Source organism: Rhamphochromis longiceps, linkage group LG23, assembly GCF_057381845.1.
Source record: "Rhamphochromis longiceps isolate RC_006_pf linkage group LG23, R_longiceps_female_GT1.1, whole genome shotgun sequence".
Taxonomy (NCBI): Eukaryota; Metazoa; Chordata; class Actinopteri; order Cichliformes; family Cichlidae; genus Rhamphochromis; species Rhamphochromis longiceps.
In genome coordinates this window covers 16,134,824-16,154,140 of record NC_140578.1, presented here as the reverse complement: position 1 = coordinate 16,154,140, position 19,317 = coordinate 16,134,824, and the positions used below count along the sequence as shown (strand labels likewise).

Below are 19,317 nucleotides of genomic sequence, written 5' to 3'. Positions count from 1 at the left end.
TTTGTTAAAGGCGAAGTGTGATTCACAGAAAAGTCCAATAACAGAATACCACTAGAGTTCAGATTAGGTCGGCCGGTCCACCCAGTCACGGTCCTCTGGGTCTCACTCTTGCTGTCCACATGAGTGTTGAAGTCTCCGATTATGATGACTGAGTCACCCGATGGAGCTCCCTTGAGCCACCCACTCAGTGACTGAATTGAGTGAATTTCTAACCGCTGCCTCTTGCCAAGGGCAACTCCAGACTAGAACCGAGTTTGGCCAGGAGAATGGTTCTTGAGCCAAAGCCATGCACTGGGGATATGTAGCTAGTATCTCTCAAACATACGTACTAACTCAACTTCCTTCCCTGCAATCTCCTCTGCTTCACCGAGACATGGCTGAAACCAGCGGCGCCGGACCACGCCATCCAGCCGGCCGAGTTCTTCTCGGTTCACTGCATGGACAGGACACGGGACTCGGGGAAGTCAAGGGGAGGCGGCGTGTGTTTAATGGTGAACAACAACTGGTGCAACAGTGCGAACGTTGTTCCTCTCACACGCTCCTGCACACCAAATCTGGAACTACTGTCCATCATGTGTCGTCCTTTTTATCTACCTCGGGAATTTACATCGGTCATTGTAAGTGCCGTTTATATTCCACCACAAGCGGACACGGTCACCGCCTTATGCGAGCTGCATGAGGCACTCACACAGCACCAGACACAACACCGGGACGCTGCGCTTATTGTGACAGGGGACTTTAATAGCGCCAACCTCAAACGCGCAGCGCCGAACTTTTATCAACACATCACCTGCCCCACCAGGGGTGAAAGGACACTGGACCACTGCTACACTACGGTCAAGGACGGCTACAAGGCACAATCCCGCCCCCCGTTTGGCAAATCTGATCACGCCGCCATCTTCCTCATGCCAAAATACAAACAAAGGCTGAAACAGGAAGTTCCGGTTCAGAGGAAGGTCGCGCGCTGGACGGATCAATCGGTGGCCGCGTTACAGGACGCACTCGATGACGCAGACTGGGGCATGTTCAGAAACAGCTCCGACGATGACGTCAACGTGTTTACGGAAGCGGTTGTGGGATTCATCGGGAAACTAGCGGATGATACCGTGGAGACAAAGACTATCACAACGTTTCCCAACCAGAAGCCGTGGGTGGATAAAACCATCCGCGACGCTCTGAGATCCCGCACCGCTGCCTACAACACGGGACTCATGACGGGGGACATGGACCCGTACAAAGCCGCGTCATATAACGTGCGGAGGGCGGTGAAAGAGGCGAAGCAGCGCTACGGGAGGAAACTAGAGTCACAACTCCAACAGAGTGACTCTAGGAGCCTGTGGCGGGGACTAAGGACAATAACGGACTACAAAGCACCAACAACCGGTATGACGAACGCGGCCGTGACTCTGGCAGACGAGCTGAACACTTTCTATGCTCGCTTCGAGGCTGCAGCTAAGGTCTCCAACAATGCTAGTGTTAGCGGCGCTAACGGCTGCAGACAGGAAGATACTGCCAGCACCGGAAACGTGCTCGTCATCTCCGAGCATGAAGTAAGGAGAGCCTTCAAGAGAGTGAACACCAGGAAAGCAGCAGGACCAGACGGCATCCCAGGTCGTATCCTAAGAGACTGCGCATACCAGCTAGCTCCTGTGTTCACTGAGATATTCAACATCTCTTTATCTCAGTCGGTGATCCCCACATGCTTCAAAGAGTCCATCATTGTTCCTGTCCCGAAGAAACCCCACCCTGCTTCTCTCAATGACTATCGCCCTGTAGCCCTCACCTCAGTAGTGATGAAGTGCTTTGAACGCCTGGTCAGAGACTTCATCATTTCTTCACTACCAGACACACTGGACCCACTACAGTTCGCTTACCGTCCAAATCGTTCCACAGACGATGCCATCTCTCATCTCCTCCACACATCACTCACTCACTTGGACACTAGAAGGGGGAATTATGTTAAAATGCTCTTCATAGACTACAGCTCTGCATTTAACACCATAATTCCCTCCACACTCACCACCAAGCTGGAGCATCTGGGACTCAGCTCATCTATGTGTCAGTGGATCTCCAACTTCCTAACTGGCAGACCACAGGCAGTAAGGATGGGCGGACATGTCTCAGCCTCCACCACTCTCAGCACTGGAGCCCCCCAGGGGTGTGTTCTGAGCCCCCTGCTGTACTCTTTGTACACATATGACTGTGTGGCCACTACCAGCTCCACCACCATCATCAAGTTTGCTGACGACACCGTCGTGGTGGGCCTGATCTCTGATAACAACGAGACGGCCTACCTGAAGGAGATTAGGAATCTGGAGAACTGGTGCCAGAGGAACAACCTCCTTCTAAACGTCAGTAAGACAAAGGAGCTGATAGTGGACTTCAGCACTAAGCAGGAGAGGAACTACCAGACCCCCGTCATCAACGAGTGCCCAGTGGAGAGAGTGGACAGCTTCAAATACCTCGGAGTTCACATCACGCAGGACCTGTCATGGTCCTGTCACATCAACACCGTGGTGAAAAAGGCCCGACAGCGTCTCTACCACCTCAGACGCTTGAGAGACTTCCAACTGCCCTCCAAGGTGCTCAGGAACTTTTACTCTTGCACCATAGAGAGCATCCTGGCGGGAAACATCTTAACCTGGTTCGGGAACAGCACCATGCAGGACAGACGAGCTCTACAGAGGGTTGTGCGGTCAGCTGAGCGCACCATCCGCTCCGAGCTCCCTGACCTGCACTCAATCTACAGCAGGCGGTGCTGGACCAAGGCCAGGAAGATCGTGAAGGACCTCAGCCATCCCAACAACAGACTGTTCTCTCTGTTGAGGTCAGGAAAGCGATTCCGCTCCCTGAAGACCAACACAGAGAGACTGAGGAGGAGCTTCTTCCCGCAGGCGATACGGTCTCTCAATCACACCACCACACAGTACTGACCCACACATACAGTTCTTACACACACACTGGACTTTCTGGACATTGTTTTTGCACAACACTGGTCACTATATTCTTCATTTCCGGTTAATACTTGTACAGCTGCTGTTATTGTGTATATATTTATTTATATTTAGATTTCTTCATACATTCTTATATAGTTCTATATTGTGTATTGTGTATTTTGTTGTACAGTTATTTTATTTTCAACTTTAATTTATATATTTTATCTTATTCTTCCCAGTTAAATTTACCCTTCATTCTAATTTGTGTTGTACAGTTATTTCATTTTTAACCTTAATTTATATTTTATTCCTTCCTAGTTAAATTTACCCTTTTTATTTTTTCATATTTATTTCCTATCTTATTCATAGCCTTTTCCTTTTTTGTTTTCTTTAGGTCACGAGCAGTTGTCCAAGCATTTCACTGCATATCGTACTGTGTATGACTGTGTACGTGACAAATAAAATTTGAATTTGAATTTTGAATTTGAATTTGAAATCCCGCAGTGCCAGACGTGTTCCGCTGCTGAAGCCAGTGCATGTCCAGGCCCGTCTGAAGTTTGCCAGAGAGCACATGGATGATACAGCAGAGGATTGGGAGAATGTCATGTGGTCAGATGAAACCAAAGTAGAACTTTTTGGTATAAACTCAACTCGTCGTGTTTGGAGGAAGAAGAATAGTGAGTTGCATCCCAAGAACACCATACCTACTGTGAAGCATGGGGGTGGAAACATCATGCTATGGGGCTGTTTTTCTGCCAAGGGGACAGGACGACTGATCCGTGTTAAGGACAGAATGAATGGGGCCATGTATCGTGAGATTTTGAGCCAAAACCTCCTTCCATCAGTGAGAACTTTGAAGATGAAACGAGGCTGGGTCTTCCAACATGACAATGATCCAAAACACACCGCCCGGGCAACAAAGGAGTGGCTCCGTAAGAAGCATTTGAAAGTCCTGGAGTGGCCTAGCCAGTCTCCAGACCTTAACCCCATAGAAAATCTGTGGCGGGAGTTGAAAGTCCGTGTTGCTCGGCGACAGCCCAAAACATCACTGCTCTCGAGAAGATCTGCATGGAGGAATGGGCCAAAATACCAGCTACTATGTGTGCAAACCTGGTAAAGACCTATAGTAAACGTTTGACCTCTGTTATTGCCAACAAAGGTTATGTTACAAAGTATTGAGTTGTATTTTTGTTATTGACCAAATACTTATTTTCCACCCTAATTTACGAATAAATTCTTTACAAGTTCTACCATGTGGATTCATGGATTTTTTTTTTTTGACATTCTGTCTCTCACAGTTGAAGTGTACCTCTGGTGCAAATTACTGACCTCTGTCATCATTTTAAGTGGGGGAACTTGCACAATCGGTGGCTGACTAAATACTTTTTTGCCCCACTGTATGTACTGCATTGCAAAAAGTCCTGCCATTTTATGATATGATATACAGAAGATATACAACAGATACATTAAAATTAAAACTGAATTTATGACAGTAAGGAAGCCACAAAAGTGTTTAAACTGTTGTTTGCTGAATTGATTATATTGTTTTTGTTTTAGTTACAGTAGTAATAAGGAGGCATTGAATATATGCTTTGCTTCTCATTTGAACACATTAACTTAGAGATATGTTACAAGCAATTTTTAAATGACACTAAGTATGTATATAAAACACCTACAAATAAAGTGAACATCCATCCAATCATTTTCTTCTTATCTGAGTTGCTTTGGCAGCAGCAGGATATTCCAGATGTTGTTTTCCCCAGCAACATTTTCCAGTTCTTCTTGGGGGATCTTGAGATTTTCCCAGGCCGGATAAGATATAATCTCTCCTGTGTGCTCATGGGCTACCCTGGGCTTCTTTTTGACTGAGCATGCCAGTAAGACCTCCAACAGAAGATATATAGGAGGCATCTCGAGATGCCTGAAACATCTCCGCTGACTCTCTCATGCAAATGAGCAGAGGCTCTAATCTAAGCTCATTACCAGTGTGTGAATGTGAGAGTGAATGAATAGTGGTATTGTAAAGCACTTTGGGTGCCTTGAAAAGCGCTATATAAATCCAATCCATTATTATTATTATTATTATTATTATTATTATTACCAGACAACTTAGGCTGAGGTTAGAAACCATGTAGAGGAATTCCATTTCAGTTGCATGTATCCACAGTCTAATTCTTTTACTCATTTCTCAGAGCTCATGGCCATAAATGAGTGAGTTTTTGGAATTTTTAACTTCTCTTAAGGGAAAGTGATGACTGGATTTTTACAATAGCGGTTACTCGAGGTGGATGGTAGCACTTCTGCTATTGTTTTTTAAGCCTTTGTTACTGTTGCAATCAGTCATAATATTCGTCTACACCTAGTACATGTTGTCTACCCCAAGTATATATATTTAAGGCTCGGGGGAATGATGTTGCTTGGCTATTTATTCAAACTGCATGGACCTTAAGTAAGTGAATTTTATTTTATTTTCTTAATGATGGCAAAAAAAAGTGATGACAATTGTTCATATTGGCTGAATATTTAAAAATCATTTCTGTTCGAAGTAACTTAAAGGGCTGAAGGAGAAAAGGACAAAAGAAGAGCACAATAACAGTGAAGATAACATTGGAATGAAGATAAAAGGTGCCCAGTAACATGGACACAACTCTTCCCTGGATAGATGAAACCTGTGAAGGACAAACAGTGTTTCTGGTAGTGACAGGAGAGCAGTCAGGATAATCAGACAAGCCTGCCCATAATGATAACTGAATGATGAATTAAGCAGGATATGGCACAGACAAATAATGTGTTCTTCATCATGTGGCAGACTTCAGTGTGTTGTTTTTTGTTGATTTTTTTGAATTTGTGTCACTTTTTTGATGAATAGTATCCTGTGAAGTAAGATAAATCAATTATATTTCTGTATTTCCATAATAGTGACGTGTGTTCTTATCAGTAAACAAAAACACGGAAATTTAAACTGTGACCAACTGATGGTAATCATTTTGTTTCAAGTGTGTAATCAACCAAATAATTTCTACATATGTTAACAACAAACTGCCTCATTAAACCTCATTAACTGTACTGACTGTACAGTCGATGTTATACCAATAATCCATCTTTTTTTTTTTTTTTTGTCTATTACATTGAAGTCAGGAAATGGAAAGAAAACTTGAAACCAATGTTTAGTTTTCATTTGTTTTTGTTTTTTTATTACAGATCACGAATCCTTTGGAACAAGGTTCCAAGGAGACAAAACATTTCTTTGAGCATTCAATTTGTTGAAAACAACTGAAACTGGCTGTTTTACAGCTGATCAACAGTTTCGGACCACAGTCCTTTAAAAGGCCAAATCTTTGCAAACATGTGGATTCATTATTATTTTCCGTCAGGTAGTTACAATGTCATAATTTTCTGATGGTAAAGGCAAAAAAACGTCCCCTTTTTGAACGTGGTCGGGTTGGGTCTCTCACAGCGCACAATCGCTGCTGAGGTCGGATGGAGTAAGACAGTCATTTGGAATTTCTTCAATGATCCTGAGGGTTATGGAACAAAAAAGTCAAGTGGAAGACCCCAAAAGATTTCACCAACATGGGACATTTTTTTCTCTGATGAGAAAAAAAAATTAACCTTAATGGTTCTGATGGTTTCCAACGTTACTGGCATGACAATCCCACAGATCCCACCTGAGATGTTTTCTACGTGGCACAGTGGAGGGGACCTCTTCCAGGAGAATAACATCACTCTTATGGAACATCCTGCATGTTCTGTTCCCCTGATCTAAAACCAATTGATAACCTTCGGGGATGGATGGCAAGGGAAGTTTACAAAAATGGACAACAGTTCCAGACAATAGATGCCCTTTGTGTGGCCGTCTTCACCACTTGGAGAAATGTTCCCACTCACCTCGTGGAAACGCTTGCATCAAATATGCCCAACGAATTTGATCAACAGTGATCAACAATAACGCTGGAGCTACTCATTACTGAGTTCATGTTTGGAACTTTGATTTCTTTTTTTTTGGCGGGGGGTTACAGGTTTTTTTTGGAGGTGTGGTCTTAAACTTTTAATCAGCTGTAAAACAGCCTGTTTTAGTTTAAGTGTTGTTTTTCAATAAATTGCATCCTCAAAAAAATGTTTTGTCTCAGTCCCATTTCTTGTTGTTGCATGTTGAAGCTCTGATTTTTTTTTTTTTTTTTTTTACCTGATTTTGGTTTTTTGGGTTGTTTGTTTTTTTTGCCATTTTTCAAGTTGTCTTAAACTTTTGATTAGCACTGTATTCTTAAAAAATATTTATTTTTCCTTTGTCGTTGATTGCATACTGTGTTTTGCTACTTTGTGATTGCCTTCCTCATTCTCATTAGTTCATCTCATTTCAGTTCATTTAATGTGCAGTTAATTCTCTCTCTATTAATTTCTGTGTTCTTTTTCATCTGTCAGTTTACTGTCCATTTGTTATACAAGTTCTGTACTGACCTTTATAAATCCTGAATGTTTTCCAGGGTTAGCATAGTAAATAGGACAAACTCCAAATGAGAACTTTGAGTATTTCCATGTTTTGTTTTGTTTTTTATAAAGTCTCTGTAATGATAGAGTTACTTTGAATTACACAAGTAACAAGTTTTGTCTGTTTTTGTTGTAGCCTCTCAAGTTTCTGACTATGTTTTCTTTTTCTTTTTTTTTATCTCTCTAGTTGGGTTGTCAAAGGAAGCACGAGGAAGTCTGACATCTTTGTTGGTTCAGCCCATCTCTGCCCTCCTCGCCAAGACATTGCTGTCATCGCCATCCACGGGCCAGGAAGGCTCTTGTATTCCTCTAGCAATGCCTCCCAATACAGGTAAGCACACAGACTACAGGAAACCAGAGTTGCTAATAATGTCTCATTCAACAGAAAGTGTTTTCAAAAGTATGAGGGTTTTTTTTTTTAATTGATAAAAACAAACCAGCTTCAATCACAAGCGAAAAGTTACAGCATGCATGAATGGGGCAGTGTATGGAGCACATGAGTGACACAGCTTTAGGACATGTTTGGATTAAACCAGGCATTATGATCAATGAAGCATTGTGCTTAAAAGCATAGGATATAGATTTATCAGTTCATCTAGGTTCTATTAGTCTCCCTTATCCTTAGGGTGCCTATTGTGGCTCGCCTTGTAATCGGAAGGTTGCCGGTTCGAGCCCCGGCTTGAACAGTCTCGGTCGTTGTGTCCTTGGGCAAGACACTTCACCCGTTGCCTACTGGTGGTGGTCAGAGGGCCCGGTGGCGCCAGTGTCCGGCAGCCTCGCCTCTGTCAGTGCGCCCCAGGGTGGCTGTGGCTACAATGTAGCTTACCATCACCAGTGTGTGAATGTGTGTGTGAATGGGTGGATGACTGGATATGTAAAGCGCTTTGGGGTCCTTAGGGACTAGTGAAGCGCTATATAAATACAGGCCATTTACCATTTCATTTACCATTGTGAGTTTAGGGTCTGTGTCTAGAGCTTGCATTTTTGTACTGGATCTGTCTGTCTTCCATCCAAAACCACTCTGTTAGGACAACTTTCTTAACCACTGCATATGTATATATAGCACTCATAGTTGAAAATAGTCTAGTTAGACTCACTGAGTGAAAAAGTTACACATATAACTTTTCTAAATTGGACCTCTGTGATCCTGTGGAAGCTTTCAACCCTACTGCTGTTGAGCTCTCATTACATTACTTATAGATTTTAAATAGAAAACATTATAAATGTTATTTAAGGTAGAGCAGCTTGATGCATGAATGTAAAAAGGCAGAAAGGAGTATAAGAGGTAAGAGACATATAAGGAGGATTATGTGACAGTCATGGTGGAGATTAAAGAAGGGACTGATTCATTACTATAGCTTATTGTTACTGGTTCTTTTTAGCTACTAGTATATTACCCAAAGTTTATGGTGACATACAGTTTTAGTTTAATCATTATAGGAGCATGTTTTGTGCTGATGCTTAAACATAGGTTGAGAAAAACTATGATGAGCTATTTATGCTAATTAGCAGTAACAAAATGTTGTATTTGCTAGTTCAATTCAATTCAATTTTAATTATACAGCGCCAAATCACAACAACAGTTGCCTCAAGGCGCTATATATTATAAGGTAGACCCTTCAATAATACATGCAAATCCAACAATGATATGACCCCCTATGAGTAAGCACTTTGCAGTGTAAATGTCTGAGAGCAACATAAAAGCTAGTTTTGTAAAAGTAATGGCAAAAGATGTGTAAAACGTTAACTGAGAATCCATCACATTAAAGAAGAGACAAAAGAGATAAAGGTCAGAATGACACCCCTAGTGTTGACCTGTCAGTAGGCAAATACATAGAGAAAGTCAATAATTTCCTTTGTGGAGCGGCTGCAATAAAAAGGGAAAAAACCCTCTTTTAATATAAAATCATCCTGGGCTGAACTGGATTCACGTTTGATGGCCATCTGCCTCAACTGATTGAAGTTAGGGAAGAGCAGAGACAGAGGAAAGCTGAGCACTTAGAAGCAATAAAAAAATATGTCAAATATCAACCAGTGATTCTATTTACTATAGCAGGTAGGGCTGCCTGATTATGGCAAAAATGATAATCACGATTATTTTCACTAAAATTGAGATCTCGATTATTTGACGATATTTATTTAACCCTTTAAGACCTACCATAGAACCAAGTCCGCCAGAGCTTATATTATTTTTTTTACATGTTGTAGTGCCATTTGTGGGAGCATTTCAAGTTGCTATACATCAATACAACTGTTATAGCCCATATTTTAATAATATGTATGCATTAAGTCCATAGTAACTACATTAATTGCAAAAAAGTGCAATAAATTACAAAAAAAACTGAAAATCGTTTTTGTTTTTTTTACATATATTTCTACTTGGAGAAATTTAAGAGGTTTATCCCTCAAAACTTTAAATACAAAAAAGTTGCAAAAAATAGTTTACAACAACAGGAAATTAATTTTGAGTGTCTTCATAGTTTTATTTTGGAGATACAGCAATTTTTATATACTGCAGGAAAAACAAAAAAACAATCCTATGATGCAAATTTGCAAAGAAAACAGCATGTGCATCAAAATAAACTATTTCCAGCAGTGCAATAGGAGTTCTAAGCATCCCAGAAACTATTCAGAAAAGTCAAACAAGGCCTACAAGTAAAAAACTACATTTTTAGCGAAAATGACGTCACTTCCTGTTTCGGGCAGGAAATGGCGACATGCGATAGTTCTCGCTGACGGCTGTTTCAATGTGGGAAGTGTTACGAAAAGCTGATCGGATCGGCAAAGCCTGTTTCTGGAATATTATGTTTTTGTTCCTGCAAGCGCTTTTTATGCAATTTTTGCAAAGCTTTATGTGGAAGGAAACCATGACTGAGGACAAGCTGATGGCATTAGATGTAAGTTTCATATGCAAAAAACACTATTGCGCTAGCTTACATGGTTCAGGTTCTACAGCAGGGGTGTCAAACTCAAATACACAGTGGGCCAAAATTCAAAACTGGAACAAAGTCGCGGGCCAACGTTAATATTTATTGAAAAAAATCTTCCTCCAGATATAACAAGGAACCTTTTCTTACAGACTCAAATAAGTTTTGCTGAAAAACTGAATATGGAATAAGCAACGCTTAATACTGAACGATATAGAACTTATATAAACATATATAACTTAATATTGCACACATGCAAAATTGAAATTCCAATTAAATAACATATCACTGGAATGCATTTCTTAAATAAAAATTGTATTTGCAGCCTTCTGATTTAAATTTTAGCAGTAAACTTTTTCCCCAGGCTAATAATAAATGTAAAAATAAAATAACAATAATAAACCACTTAACTAATAAAAATATCATTAAACGTGAAACCATTCAAGCCCATGTCTGGGAGTAGCAAGACAAATTGCACAAAGAAAATGGTAATTATAGCTCAGTTTGCTACACACTGATCTACTCTGATGCGTCCAAGCCAGATACCTGGCATCTCTTCTTGGATGCTAGTTCCTCAATGTCTGGGCTCAGGCTCTGAGCTGAGGAAATCCTCAGGATCGAGTGAAGGTGTTCATCGGTCAGACGTCTCCTGTGAGATGTTTTGGCCATCTTCATTGAGGAGAATAGTTGCTCACATAGGTAAGTGCTGCCGAACATGGAGAGCATCTGAGCAGCGTGGGTGCGGAGCCCAGGCATTGTGTCAGGGATGAAATGTGGAAATTGTGAAGCGCCCACAGCATCATACTTTGATTTCAGCGTGTCACTACACTGGAGTTCAATCAGCTCCATTTGGAGGTTTGTTGGTGCTTTTGCCACGTCAACTGCAAAAGGATTACTGAGCAGTTCAAATCGACATTTCTGGGCGTCAAAGTCGGCAAACCGCCGGGTAAACTCAGTACTGAGTACACAGAGTTTTTCAGCAAACTGTACGCATGGGAACACAGCAGTAGAGATTTGCATGTTCATCGTTTGGCAGCAGGGAAAATGGCCCAGGTTTCCTTGTAGCATCTGATTCTGCCACAGGCACAATTTCGTTTTAAAAGCCCTCACTGCAGCGTACATATCTGTGATGATACGCCCCCGTCCCTGAAGCTGCAGGTTCAGCGCATCGAGATGGCTCGTGATATCACACATAAAGGCCAGCTCACACAGAAACTCTTGCTCCCTGAGCTCAGCTGTGTCTTGCCCTTTGCTTTCCAGAAACTGAAATATTTCCTCGCGTAGCTCGAAACATCTGTTCAGTACTTTCCCTCGGCTTAACCACCTCACCTCCGTGTGATACGGCACGTCTCCGTATTCCGAACCACACTCCTCAAGAAAAGATTTGAATTGGCGGTGATTCAGACCTTTGGCTCTTATAAAGTTAACTACTCGTGTTACTGCGGTCATAACATGTTCCATCTTTAGGGCTTTACCACAAAGTGATTCTTGATGTATGATGCAGTGATAAACAGTCAGCTCACCTGCACAGTTCTCCGCTCGCATCTTCTCCCGTACCCTGCCCACCAGTCCGCTCCTTTGACCACACATCGCTGGTGCACCATCTGTCGTTAACCCCACAAGTTTTTCCCATGGCAACTTCATTTCAGTTAGACATTTGGAAACCTCTTCAAATATTTCCTTCCCTGTGGTTGTTCCATGCATTGATTTTAATCCTAAAAGTTCTTCCGTAACACAGAGAGTTGAGTCCACACCACGGATGAAGACTGAAAGCTGGGCAGTATCAGAGGCGTCGCTGCTCTCATCCACAGCGAGGGAGAATGCAACGAAACTGTTTCCCTTCTCCATCAGCTGGTTATTTAGATTGTTGGCAAGTTCACGTGTGCGATCAGCTACTGTGTTTCTGCTCAGGCTAACATTTGAAAATGCTTGCTTTTTCTCTGGGCACACAACGTCGCAAACTTTCATCATACAACTTTTCACAAACTCTCCCTCACTGAAGGGCCGGGCTGATTTTGCGATCTCTGCTGCCACAACAAAACTAGCCTTTACAGCAGCCTCACTTTGTGATATGGCTTTTTTGAACATAGTCTGTTGTGAAACAAAACTTCTTTTCATCTCTTCTGCTTTCCGGCGCCTTTGAGTCATGTCCAGGTCCTTGTACTTCTCTTGGTGTTTCGTTTCATAGTGTCGTCTAATGTTGTACTCCTTGGTTAAAGCCACATGAGCTCCACATACAAGACAAACAGGTCTGTCTTTTACATAGGTAAACAGATATTCTGTCTCCCACCTGTCCAGGAAGCTCCTGTTTTTGTTCTTTCTTTTCGCCATTTTGGGAGAGGTAGCGCGGCAGTATTCGCGCGGTTGCTATGACTACAGTCAACAGAGGAGAGGGCGTTAATGGGTCCTGTCCTGACTGACGCGCCAAAACGCCAACAGAGCATCCTGGGAGTTGTAGTATTAGCAGTACATGCGCTGCTTAAGACCGGCGGGCCAGCTCTAATAGTAATTTGGTATGGCCTCGCGGGCCAAATGTAATTAGGCTGCGGGCCAAATTTGGCCCGCGGGCCAGAGTTTGACACCTATGTTCTACAGGGACTCAAAAATAGTTACACAAAACAGAGTGTGCTGCTCTGACCGGCTTTAAAGGGTTAACAATAACAATGTATTGAATAATGACTTTAAAAAAAATAATATAAAATAGTGTGCAAATACTGATAACAGTGCAAATGTTTGCAATATAAAAAATAAATGAAAAATGTAAACATCTATGTTTAGTGATGTAGCAAAGTTTACACACTGTGTCTACTTGATCCACGTCTGACTCCGCGAACCCATAATGTTTCCACACCACTGAAGTTTTTTTTACCTCTCTTTTCAACCAACGGCAGTCACTCTCCTCTCCAAATAACTTCTGCTTAGCTTTCCGAGCTTCCCTCGGGTCCTCTTAATTGTTGTGACGCATGTTCGAAATGCAGAGCGGAGCAGCGCGAGAGTAAAGCATGAGGGAGGTGCTCATAATCGGCACAGTCATTTTTAATGATTGTTGAAAGCCCAGATCGTAATCGTGATTAAAATTCGATTAATTGAGCAGCCCTAATAGCAGGTAATTTTATTTTGAAAGAATAAAACATTCCTTTAACAAGTGTCAGGCATGGGCAAGCAGTGTAGAGCAGCAGTCCCCAACCCCCGGGCCTCGGACCGGTACCGGTCCGTGAGTTGTTTGGTACCGGGCCGCGAGAGTTGAGGCTCAGGTGTGAAATGTATGGTTTTCAGGGTTTTTATCGGTTTTCAGCGTTATTTTGTTATCGTTTTGATCGTTAAATCTGTTTTCCTGGGTCTTTTCACGTGTGTTATGAATAAATCTTCTTTTTTTGGTACCGGTACTAGTTTTATTTTGTTGTATTTGTCCGTGACACCTTAAAGGCCGGTCCGTGAAAATATTGTCGGGCATAAACCGGTCCGTGGCGCAAAAAAGGTTGGAGACCGCTGGTGTAGAGTATATTATCAACTGTCCTACAGATGTCCTGCTGCAATCCAATTACAGGCTTTGCATGGATCCCTTTCAATCATTTTGAGTCCAGTATCAGGGCATGTCACAGTCTGTCTATAATTACACTAAAGACATCTGTCCTAGATTTGATTCAGACTAGAGCTGAAAAAAAATTATTTGGTTTAAAAATTAGCTAATCAAAAGAAAAATATTTAGCTTAAAATTTGAATCAATACATATTTAAAACATGTTTACATGTTCAATCACAAATCATCTTTAGTTCGGGTTAGTTACTTTAGCTCTGGCTTTTCTTCATCACTTGACTGGATATTAGCCCCTGTTAAATAGAAGAAAGAAGTTATTTAACAACATGAAACTGACTGCCAGCCAAAACATTTTCAAATGAAATTAATAGGTCCAGTGCTGAACTAGAAATAATTTGGAAAATATTTATTAACTGCTGGATGTTTATTAATTTATTTCATCATAGATGTGGGGATATTTTTTAATCACAAGACAGCATTAAACAGAGACGTTTAAAACAAACACACAAAAGGCGCATAAAGTTACATAACCAATAAAACATAAAATAAAGTGTTAAAAGAAAGTCTAGATTTGAAATGCAAGAATAAGTGTGTGAGATGCTGTTTCTGCAGCACTCACATGGATAACCTTCACCAGCACCTACCCATGCTTGCATATCAGTCACACTCTATGGTGACTCATGGAGTTCATAACCTGGAATTTCCAGCAAACATTGCTTGGTTAACTCACAGATGTGACCCAAATGCCTCCTCACCACTGCAACTCTAAGGTTTTGTGGAAGGGTTTAAAAAGCAGCATGTCCTGAGCGAATCTTAAGTCCTTTGTTTTTTATTCTCTATATGTTCTCCATATGGAATACATCGTCATATCATTTTATAGAATTTACTAATCTAGATTTGCAATTAGTACAAAATTTGTACACTACATTAACAGCATTGAGGTCATAGTCAAACATATCTGGTTTAAAGGATAATTCATAGTGGGTTTTGGTACCTAAAGATTTTACATGCATTCAGAGCATGTGAAAATTTTTTTAATCAATCACTGAACTGTCTAAAAATGATTTTACGGTAAATTTACTTACTTAGAATTGGAATTTAAATTGGTGACTGAGGGCTTCTGGAAGCCATGAACAAAAGCATAATCTCAGAACCAGTTTTAAAACGGTTAATGAGTTGTATTGTGTACAGTATCAAAAAACAAGTAAAATCTGCTATAGACGGAAAAAAATATTGAACCATACAAATATGAATCCACTTATTCCCATCCTAAAGTAAGACACAAAACAGTTACTGATTTGGAGTTTTAGGCCAGAATGAACAAGTGTGGCCTACATTTTCATTTTGGCTTGCATGGATAAGAGAAACCTGGGAGAGTTTTGAAAATAGTCTACCTGTGTGCATCGTCATTTAAAAGAAATGCTTCTATCTAATCTAAACTGAAAATCAAAACGTAAATAGCAGCCTTATTATAACAAGTTGCACATTTATGTTACTGAAAGTTGAAAATTGTTCAAATTTGATGGAACCCAAACAAAGTGCAACAATGCTGCAGCCATTTTTAATAGTATTATTTGAGACTCTTAATTTTGAATGTGCCAGAACTATGAAAAATGTTTCCAGACAAAGAGTGTCTAGATTGAGTGCTGACATTTTTTAGGTTTTATTTCTGGCACTCTGGTTGATTTGACAACACCATGTCTGGTCGTTTTTATTCATTTTTCACTGCTGTGCAAAAATTCAGTTTTTCAGAATAAGACAGCTATAGAAACTGATAAAAGAAGTTAAATTTGAGGGGCAACAGGGGACCTGATCCATTATACTCTATATTTTATATCACCTGTTACTACAGCATTGTATTTCTATACAGATTAACTGTAATATAATAGAATAAATAGTTTGAAAGACATCATTACAACAGACCTCCTTCTGCTAAAAGATGCAAACAATATAGGCAATACATCTGAGCAAAAATACTTTTTTCCAAATGTGATAATTAGGCTGGTGCTGAGAGAAAAGAAACAGAAACAGAAGAAAGCAATCAGCGAATGTCAAAGAGGCTAAGAAGCTCATAAAAGAAAATATATATGAACACTACTTGCAAGTAGTATTTAAATGTTTTAATACTGCTGTGGAATGCTATGCAATGTGTGTAAGTTAGATTGCTAATGATGAACTACATTTTTCTGAATAATTCTGATTATAACTAAAAATATATGTTTTTGTACCACTATTTTTTTTTTTTTCAAATATGACCATCATTGCACCTGTTAGTGGGTGGGACATATTAGGTAGCAAGTAAACAGTTTGTGTTGGAAGCAGGAGTGAAGACTAGATAACTGGGTCAGAGTATCTTGGAAGCTGGAGGTCTTGTGTGGTGCCCCCAGTCTGCAGTAGTCAGTATCCTTCAAAATTGGTCCAAGAAAGTAACAGTGAAGTAACTGTGACAGTGTAATGGGTGATCAAGGCTCATTGTTGTATTTGGGGAACAAAGGTTGGTCCCATTAGATGAGCTACTGTAGCTTCAGTTACCAAACAGTTTAACGTTGATGGTTGGGTGTATTTGCATCAATTTTTCTTGTGAACACATGGCATCAGGATATATAATAGGAAGGAGGAGGTAGTGTGATGCTTTGGGGAAAGTGCTGCTGAGAGGTCATAGGTCCTGCCACGTGGATGTTACTTTAGCACAAACTACCAGCCTATGCATTGTTACAGACCATGTACGCCCATTCATGGGAATGGCACTCCCTGATGGCTCTGGCCTCTTTCAGCATGATACCACGAAGCAAAAATGGTTTAGGAATGGTTTGAGGAGAACAACGCATTTGAGGTGTTGACTTGACTTCCACGTTTCCCAAATTTCAGTCTAGTCAAGCATCTGTGGTATGTGCTGAATAGAATAGAATAGAATAGAATAGAATAGAATAGAATAGAATAGAATAGAATAGCCTTTATTGTCATTGTACAGAGTACAACGAAATTGGAGTGCCACTCCCTTGGTGCAAGTTTCAATAATAAATATAAATGTAAAATATAAAAAGTACAAAAAAAACAATCGTAAGTACTCAAACAATAGTATGTACAATATATACAGGATAGCAGCATTAATATAATGACAGTATGAATAGCAGCATAATATAATGACAGTGACGGTATGGAATAGGTTCAATTGTTTTTGTGCTTATTTACTACGGTGATAGCTCTGGGAAAGAAGCTATCCCTGAATCTGTTTGTCCTGGTTTTATGTGACCTGTACCGTCGGCCTGACGGTAATAGTTCAAACAGTTGGTTGCTGGGGTGAGAGTGGTCCTTGATGATATTGCCAGCTCTGCTGAGGTACCGAGAGTTTGCAGTGACCTCCAGGCTGGGCAGAGAGCAGCCAGTGATCTTCTGGGCTGTGTTGATGACCCTCTGCAGTACTTTCCTGTCTGCAGCTGAGCACCCTGCATACCATGTTGTTATGCCGTACGTTAGGATGCTCTCTATGGTGGCTCTGTAAAATGTCACCAGCAGCCTCTCCTCCTGGTTGTTCCTCCTGAGCACTCTCAGAAAGTGGAGACGCTGCTGGGCCTTTTTAACCACCGCTGTAGTATTTGCAGTCCAGGAGAGGTCATCAGATATCTGCACGCCCAGAAACCTCATGGAGTGTACCCTCTCCACACAGCTCCCGTGAATGTAAAGTGGGGCCGGGTCTGCTCTGCCCTTCCTGAAGTCCAAGATAAGTTCTTTAGTTTTCGTGGTGTTCAGTTGGAGGTTGTTAACTGAACACCACTCAGTCAGTCTGTTGACCTCATCTCTGTAGTCCGACTCATCCCCCCTTGAGATGAGTCCAATCACTGTGGTGTCATCCGCGAACTTTATGATGGTGTTTGAGAGATGGGTAGGGGAGCAGTCGGATGTGTAGAGCGTAAACAGGAGGGGACTCAAAACACATCCTTGTGGAGACCCGGTGCTGAGTGTGATGGTGCTGGACCGGTGGGGGCCGAGTCTGACAGACTGTGGTCTATTTGTCAGGAAGTCCTTGATCCAGAGGCAGATGGGGGTGGAGAGTCCCAGGTGAGACAGTTTCTGGACCAGGATCTCCGGGATGATATGATTGAATGCTGAGCTGAAGTCCAGAAAGAGCATTCTCACATAGCTTCCTCGGTGCTCCAGGTGACTCAGCGCAGTGTGGAGCGCTATGGTGATAGCGTCCTCGGTGGAACGATTTGTCCTGTAGGCAAATTGGTGGGGGTCCAGAGTGGGAGGCAGACCAGCCCTGATGTGCTGACAGACCAGTCTCTCAAAGCACTTCATCACTACAGGCGTAAGTGCAACAGGCCTGTAGTCATTTGGGCTGGCCACAGCTGTCTTCTTGGCGATGGGGATGATGGTGGAGGTTTTGAGGCAGGGCGGGACGGTGTTTGATGACAAGGAAAGGTCGAAGATTTTAGTGAAGACTCCGGTCAGTTCGTCAGCACATGCTCTGAGAACCTTTCCATGTATTCCATCAGGACCTGCCGCCTTCCTGGGATTCACTGACCTTAGAACACACCTCACTTGGTGCTCCCTAAGTGTTAGTGTGCCAGTGCTGGGGGCGGGTGGAAGTGGTGTGGCAGCTGAGGGCTTGGTCGTCTCAAAGCGGGCGAAGAAACGGTTTAGATCCTCAGCCAGTGAGGCATCAGTCCTAGATGTTGCCTGGTTATTGCTTCTGTAGTTGGTAATGTGATTGATCCCCTGCCACATTTTTCTGGGGTCGTTGTCAGCAAAGTGATCTTCAATCCTCCTCCTATAGGCAGCCTTAGCTTTCCTGATGCCTCTACTCAGGTCTGCCCTGGCCGCCCTATACGCAGCCCTGTCCCCTGACTTGAAGGCAGTGTTGCGGCTTTTTAGGAGGGATTGCACTTCGCTATTCATCCAGGGTTTTTGATTTGGAAACACCCTGACCCTTTTGTTGACGGTGACATTGTCAACACAGTTCCTGATGTACGAGAGTACAGTGTCCGTGTACTCCTGGAGGTTGTGGCTGGAGAATAAATCCCATACAGTTGTTGAGAAGCAGTCCTGCAGTTGAGAAAGGGCTCCTTCAGGCCAGGTTTTTATTGTCTTTGTCTGGGGCTTTGTTTTTCTCAGCAGGGGGGTGTAGGTGGGGGTGAGGGACATGCAGAGGTGGTCAGATCCAGCCAGGTGGGGGAGGGGTGTCGCTCTGAAAGCATGCCTGATGTTTGAATAGACATGGTCCAAAGTGTGTTCTCCTCTCGTAGCAAAGTCCACGAACTGGACAAATTTAGGAAGCACAGTCTTTAGGCACGCTTTGTTAAAGTCGCCGGCGACAATAAAAACCCCATCGGGGTGGGCAAGCTGTTGTTTGTTTATGGTGTTGAGCAAGAGGCTGAGAGCCATGCTAACGTTAGCATCCGGCGGTATATAAACAGCTATCACAATAA

The 19,317-nt window shown here is 42.0% G+C and overlaps 1 protein-coding gene and 1 pseudogene across 1 annotated transcript in view; one reads left to right on the top strand and one right to left on the bottom strand.

The window, feature by feature from the left end:
* The window catches only part of naaladl2 (N-acetylated alpha-linked acidic dipeptidase like 2), a 341,685-nt gene that overhangs the window by 114,495 nt on the left and 207,873 nt on the right, over window positions 1-19,317 (top strand). The window contains exon 7 of the mRNA XM_085399238.1: window positions 7,612-7,755. Within this exon, the coding sequence (XP_085255364.1) occupies window positions 7,612-7,755 (144 nt within the window). The remainder of the gene's footprint in view (window positions 1-7,611; window positions 7,756-19,317) is intronic.
* LOC146641532 (general transcription factor II-I repeat domain-containing protein 2 pseudogene) lies at window positions 10,604-12,682 on the bottom strand (annotated as a pseudogene).